General features: G+C 52.0%; 1 protein-coding gene across 1 annotated transcript in view; it reads right to left on the bottom strand.

The window, feature by feature from the left end:
- Positions 1 to 1787: 1787 nt before the first annotated feature.
- LOC137323442 (sterol 26-hydroxylase, mitochondrial-like) overlaps positions 1788 to 7005 on the bottom strand; it is a 60461-nt gene continuing 55243 nt past the window's right edge. The window contains exons 8-9 of the mRNA XM_067986915.1: positions 5407 to 5610; positions 1788 to 5095 (exon numbers count right to left, since the gene is read on the bottom strand). Coding sequence (XP_067843016.1) covers positions 4979 to 5095; positions 5407 to 5610 — 321 coding nt within the window. The 3' untranslated portion in view covers positions 1788 to 4978. The remainder of the gene's footprint in view (positions 5096 to 5406; positions 5611 to 7005) is intronic.

Below are 7005 nucleotides of genomic sequence, written 5' to 3'. Positions count from 1 at the left end.
TACCTTTTGAAGTGTAATCATTGTTGTAATGTAGGAAACGCAGCAGCCAACTTGTGCACAGCAAGATCCCACAAACAGCAATGAGATAAATGACCAGGCAATCAGTTTTTAGTGATGTGGCTTGAAGGATAAATATTGGCCCAGGACACCACCTCTGCTCTTCCTCAAATAGAGACATGGGATCTTTTATATCCACCTGAGGGGGCAGACGGGGCCTCGGTTTAACGTCTCATCCAAAAGATGGCACCTCCGACAGTGCAGCACCCCCTCGGTACTGGCACTGGGAGTGTCGACCTGGATTATGTGCTCGAGTCTCTGGAGTGGGGCTCTCGAACCCACGACCTTCTGACTCAGAGGCGAGAGTGCTGCCCACTGAGCCAAGCCAGGCCCAGGGGTATAATTGGTAGCAGTGAAACCAGTCAACTTTCAATCTGTGAGCTGCGGCCGGTCATTAGGGACAGAGCAAACAGGTCAATCAGTGATTGACTCCTTCTCTGTCCCCCCCCCGACCCCAATGACTAGGAATCATGGCCACGGCTTGGCTCTCATCCTGTGCCCCAGCAGAGGGAATTACACAGCCTCTTGGTCATTGTTTGATACAAGTTGGGATTAATTGGGTAGCTCTTTCAAAGAGCCGGCACAGGCATGATGGGCCGAATGGCCTTTTCCTCTGCTGTACCATATAATGGGTGCCTCAGTCACGCTGTGCTGGATCAAGTTGCTGAAACACAAATATTAGCTCGACGATAAGATATCGCCCAGTAAATACTGTTTTATCTCCTGGCCCCCTGTCAGAGAGACTGTCAATCCCAAGAATTAATCTTTTTTTTTAAAAGGTGGGTACAGGATCAGGCTGAACTGTGATGCCCTCCACGGCCGATTGCCTGCGACCCTCACTGTCTGGGCTCACACAGGGAGGGAGTGGTCACTTGAGCGACTGAGACTCGACAGCTGGTGTGAACTAGCTGCTTATAATTTACCTGAGTTCAGTCACTGGCAGTAAGACAATACGCTCACAAGCAAAGTTTCACACATTATTCAAAGTTTAATCCTCCAAACAAGATAAAGTACTTACAAATCAAGCAAGCTTAGTCCAGGAAACAATATCTATCGAGTACTAGTGTCTGACTAATTTGATTGAATTTTTTGAGGGGGTGACTTGGCGTGTGGATGAGGGTAACGCAGTGGATGTGGTATACATGGATTTCAGTACGGCCTTCGATAAAGTTCCCCACAGGAGACTGGTCAAGAAGGTACGAGCCCATGGAATCCAGGGTGCCTTGGCACTTTGGATACAAAACTGGCTTAGTGGCAGAAGGCAGAGGGTGATGGTCGAAGGTTGTTTTTGTGACTGGAAGCCTGTGGCCAGTGGGGTACCACAGGGATCGGTGCTGGGTCCCTTGCTGTTTGTGGTCTACATTAATGACTTGGATATGAATGTAAAAGGTATGATCAGTAAGTTCGCTGATGATACAAAAATTGGTAGGGTGGTAAATAGCGAGGAGGATAGCCTCAGTCTGCAGGACGATATAGATGGGTTGGTCAGATGGGCGGAACAGTGGCAAATGGAATTTAACCCGGAAAAGTGTGAGGTGATGCACTTTGGAGGGACTAACAAGGCAAGGGAATACACAATGAATGGGAGGACCCTAGGCAAGACAGAGGGTCAGAGGGATCTTGGTGTGCAAGTTCACAGATCCCTGAAGGCGGCGGAACAGGTAGATAAGGTGGTAAAGAAGGCATATGGGATACTTGCCTTTATTAGCCGAGGCATAGAATATAAGAGCAAGGAGGTTATGATGGAGCTGTATAAAACACTGGTTAGGCCACAGCTGGAGTATTGTGTGCAGTTTTGGTCGCCACACTACAGGAAGGATGTGATCGCTTTGGAGAGGGTGCAGAAGAGATTCACCAGGATGTTACCAGGGCTGGATCGCTTCAGCTATAAAGAGAGACTGGGAAGATTGGGTTTGTTTTCCTTGGAGCAGAGGAGGCTGAGGGGGGACATGATTGAGGTGTACAAAATTATGAGGGGCACAGATAGGATGGATACTAAGGAGCTTTTTCCCTTTGTTGAGGGTTCTATAACAAGGGGACATAGATTCAAGGTAAAAGGCGGGAGGTTTAGAGGGGATTTGAGAAAGAACTTTTTCACCCAGAGGGTGGTTGGAGTCTGGAACTCACTGCCTGAAAGGGTTGTGGAGGCAGGAACCCTCACAACATTCAAGAAGCATTTGGATGAGCACTTGCAATGCCATAGCATACAAGGCTACGGACCAAATGCTGGAATATGGGATTAGAGTAGACAGGGCTTGATGGCCGGCGCGGACACGATGGGCCGAAGGGCCTCTATCCGTGCTGTATAACTCTATGACTCTATGACTCTACATAGTCCTTGAGCCTCAATCTTCCCGGGTCTAACCCAAATCCCCATTACACTGCGCCAGTTTTTAATACCTCTCTGAGCTACACCACCCAGGGGGGAGATGAGAATTTTTTTTTTGTGCAGCGAGTTGTGATGATCTGGAATGAACTGCCTGAAAGGTGGAAGCAGATTCAATCGGGAATTGGATAAATACTTGAAGGGGAAAAGTGTGCTGTGCTATGGGGAAAGGGCAGGGGGAGTGGGATACTTCTTTCAAAGAGGGATCACAGGCACAATGGGCCGAATGGCCTCCTCCTGTACTGTATGGTTCTATGATTGTTAATTAACCCACAATGGATATCCTGCCAACAATGACTGAAATCAATGGACCCCCTTGTCTTTTCCATGGTTTCCAAGGTACAGAAACACACCGTTCTATTGCTCGCTCATTAATACCAAGACCAAAGCCCACCGTTTCTCGTCTGCTGCTCAATGTTAGGTCAGAAAAATGCTGCATGCCCCTTGGGAGTTAACCCTTTGTAAGCTGAATCCAACACTGGCGGGCAGCCCGCTTCCAGCCAGAAATGTATCTGCATCCTGCCTGCCATATTGGAGGCTGAAGAGGCCGTTTATCACTGAAAAAACACACTGTGCAGCCAAAGTTCTAGGCCATCGTTCCTTACAGACCACACAGGCGGAAGTCCAAAATGTGCTACAGGTGGAGGCTCAATAGTCCAATACCTGCATCCGTGGTGGATGTGTGTAGGACAACGTAGGCAATCGTAGAGCACCCGACAGCTCTGGCACAACCCACATCGTGGGCACACCATCACAACTTGAATTTATACAGCGCCTCTAACATAGTAAAACGTCCCAAGGCGCTTCACAGGAGCGATTATCAGACAAAAATTGGCACCGAGCCACATAAGGAGACATTAGGACAGGTGAAAGAGGTGGGTTATAAGGAGTGTCTTAAAGGAGGAGAGAGAGGTGGAGAGGTTTAGGGAGGGAATTCCAGAGCTTAGGCACGGCTGCCAATGGTGGGGCAAAGGAAGTAAGGGATGTGCAAGAGGCCAGAGTTGTTGGAGTGCAGAGATCTTGGAGGGTTGGAGGAGGTTACAGAGATAGGGAGGGGCAAGGCCATGGAGGGATTTGAACAGGAGGATGAGAATTTTAAAATCTAGGAATAGGCAATGAATGCCGGGTTGCCGACGACGCCCAAATCCCGAGTACAAACTTAAAACAACATAGAGGCCTTCCTAGCCTAAGCAAAGTTGTAGGAGCTGTGACAGCGGCCACAGGTGCCTTGGGTATCCCTCACGGTTTGATTGGTCCCATGTGGTCCGCTATCCCCACCAATCAGTGACCAACCAGAGCAGGAGCCAGCATGGATGTCCGGACCGGTGTGGAGGGGCTGTCGAGTACGTGCCACCTGTGTGACCTTTCCAGTTTGGTCCCCTCACATGGAACTTGGAAAAGGTCCAGGGGAGAGCTATGAGGATGATTCCTAGCTTAAAGGACTTCAGCTACTCCGAGAGGCTCATGGACCTTGGTCTATTTACTTAAGAGCAGCGTAGACTTAGAGACGACCTGATAGAGGTCTATGAAATAATTAAAGGGCTGGATCGAGTCCCCGTTGAGAGATTATTCCAGTTTAACAGATTGGGGAGGACCGGGGGTCAGGAGTTTAAACTATGGAAGAGCAGGAATAGACTGGATGTTGGGAGGTTCTCCTTTCCCCGGAGAGCAGTGAGTCTCTGGAATGTGTTGCCGGCCGGTGTGGTCGGTGCCGACTCTCTGCTCACCTTCAAGAGGGAGCTGGACCGGTGCCTGACTGGGGCACAGATCGCATCATATAGAAGGGAAGTGTCTTTATAGATAACACTTGGTCCGTGTGATCTCCTGGACTGGGTTCGATCGCTTGAGGGGATCGGAGAGGAATTGTCCATTTTTTTTTCCCTTGTTGGCCCTGGGTTTTTTTTGCCTCTCCCAGGAGATTACGTGGCTGCCGGGAGGTGGGGTGAGGTGGGTGAGGGGGGCTGGAGGTCCAGGGGGAGGGTGCAGTTAGGATGCTCTGGCCATCATGAGTGTGGGGCGAGCTTGATGGAGCAGCTGGTCTTTTCCTGCCTGTCATTTTGAAATGTTCACATGTCTTGCCAGGCCCCATCAGAATCCTGGACATTTTTTTCTTATTATTATTCGTTCATGGGGTGTGGGCGTCGCTGGCAAGGCCGGCCCATCCCTAATTGCCCGTGAGAAGATTGTGATGAGCTGCCTTCTTGAACCGCTGCCGTCCGTGTGGTGAAAGGAGTGGGAAGAGTCAGACAAGAAATGACATAATGGCGGCAGCAAAATTATTCACACCACAAGGTTCAAATGCCAGGGGACACAGGTTAAAAATTCATCATTTAGGAAGAAGTTGGGAAGTTCGGTTATGAAATATGTCACCAAGGAATGACATTGCAGCAGACAGTGTAACTGGGCTAAAGGGACAACTGGATGAACTGCTGAGAGAAAAGGAGCAAGGGATATGTTGGTGAGAAGGCAGGTAGGGGACGCTCGGCGAGAAAGAGATGCACTTGAGCCTAATCACCTAGTCCTGCTCCGACAAACTCACTGCCTGTCCAGAAACTGCAGATTTATCGGTTTCTCAGGAATAAGAACAATCCTGCTCTTTGCAGGAACTTCCTTCATTCCAGGATCCAGCTTCAGTCGGAACTGTTTCAGCAGCTGCAATGAGAAAGAGACTTTCAACACCGTAAAGAAAAATGGACAGCGCAGGCAGCCCTGGTCGCCAAGTTATTCTGGCTAACATCAATACTTTGGCTAACATCAACACTTACTCTGGCTAACGTCAACACTTACTCTGGCTAACATCAACACTTACTCTGGCTAACGTCAACACTTACTCTGGCTAACATCAACACTTACTCTGGCTAACGTCAACACTTACTCTGGCTAACATCAACACTTACTCTGGCTAACGTCAACACTTACTCTGGCTAACGTCAACACTTACTCTGGCTAACGTCAACACTTACTCTGGCTAACGTCAATTGCATCTCCAACTCCGCGATCCTCCGTCCCAGGCAGCCCCGAACACCGTATCCAAACGGTAATGAGCTGAACGGATGATGCTTGAGCTTTTCCGATCCTCGGATCCAGCGTTCCGGTAGGAACACGTGGGGATTGGGGAATTCCTGCTCGTTGTGGGACGTGGCATAGTGACACAACAGCAGATGCGTCTGCAGGGAAGAGAAATGGGACGTGAGATCATCTCACAATATCCGTCAAAGAAACCTCGAGCACTCATCACAAGTGGTTTTTAATCTAATTATGTTTGAAAGGCTGCGTTACATACAGCAGTGAGGCCGTCCACCCTGTTATCCCCACCTGTCTGGTGTTTATATCGACTGCCGCACTGTCAGGACGGCGCTCTGTCACTATCAGTGTAAGGGCTCTACTGTGTCACTGTTATTGTCAGTTTTGATTTCTGTCAGAACCAGTGTGAGTGCTGGTTTTACCACACTTGATCTGAGCCTTAAACTATGCCACCAGTAAGAGGTTCTGTCACGTTTAGTGTGAGTGCTGGGTTGTATTCACTATCAATGTAAGAACTGGTTAGTGTGTCATCTGTTAGTGCGAGGACTGGACTATGTCACTATGAATGTGAACACTGGCTGCATTACTGTGAAGTGTGAGCGCCGGGCTGCGTCACTCTCGGAGTGAGCGTGAGCTGTGTCACTCTCAGTGTGAGCGCCGGGCTGCGTCACTCTCAGTGTGAGCGTGAGCTGCGTCACTCTCGGTGTGAGCCTCGGACTGCGTCGCTCTCGGAGTGAGCGCCGGGCTGCGTCGCTCTCGGAGTGAGCGTGAGCTGAGTCGCTCTCGGTGCGAGCGCCGGGCCGCGTCGCTCTCGGAGGAGTGAGCGCCGGGCTGTGTCACTCTCGGTGTGAGCGCCGGGCTGCGTCACTCTCGGAGTGAGCGCCGGGCTGCGTCGCTCTCGGAGTGAGCGTGAGCTGAGTCGCTCTTGGTGCGAGCGCCGGGCCGCGTCGCTCTCGGAGTGAGCGTGAGCTGAGTCGCTCTCGGTGCGAGCGCCGGGCCGCGTCGCTCTCGGAGTGAGCGTGAGCTGAGTCGCTCTCGGTGCGAGCGCCGGGCCGCGTCGCTCTCGGAGGAGTGAGCGCCGGGCTGTGTCACTCTCGGTGTGAGCGCCGGGCTGCGTCACTCTCGGTGTGAGCGCCGGGCCGCGTCGCCCTCGGTGTGAGCCTCGGACTGCGTCACTCTCGGTGTGAGCGCCGGGCCGCGTCGCCCTCGGTGTGAGCCTCGGACTGCGTCGCTCTCGGTGTGAGCGCCGGGCTGCGTCACTCTCGGTGTGAGCCTCGGACTGCGTCGCTCTCGGTGTGAGCGCCGGGCTGTGTCACTCTCGGTGTGAGCGCCGGGCCGCGTCGCTCTCGGTGTGAGCGTGAGCTGCGTCGCTCTCGGTGTGAGCGCCGGGCTGTGTCACTCTCGGTGTGAGCGCCGGGCTGTGTCACTCTCGGTGTGAGCGTGAGCTGCGTCGCTCTCGGTGTGAGCGCCGGGCCGCGTCGCTCTCGGTGTGAGCGTGAGCTGCGTCGCTCTCGGTGTGAGCGCTGGGCTGCGTCACT

Source organism: Heptranchias perlo, chromosome 7 (genome assembly GCF_035084215.1).
Source record: "Heptranchias perlo isolate sHepPer1 chromosome 7, sHepPer1.hap1, whole genome shotgun sequence".
NCBI classification, from domain to species: Eukaryota; Metazoa; Chordata; class Chondrichthyes; order Hexanchiformes; family Hexanchidae; genus Heptranchias; species Heptranchias perlo.
Note: the sequence above shows the minus strand (reverse complement) of the source record. Positions and strands in the feature narration are given on the sequence as shown.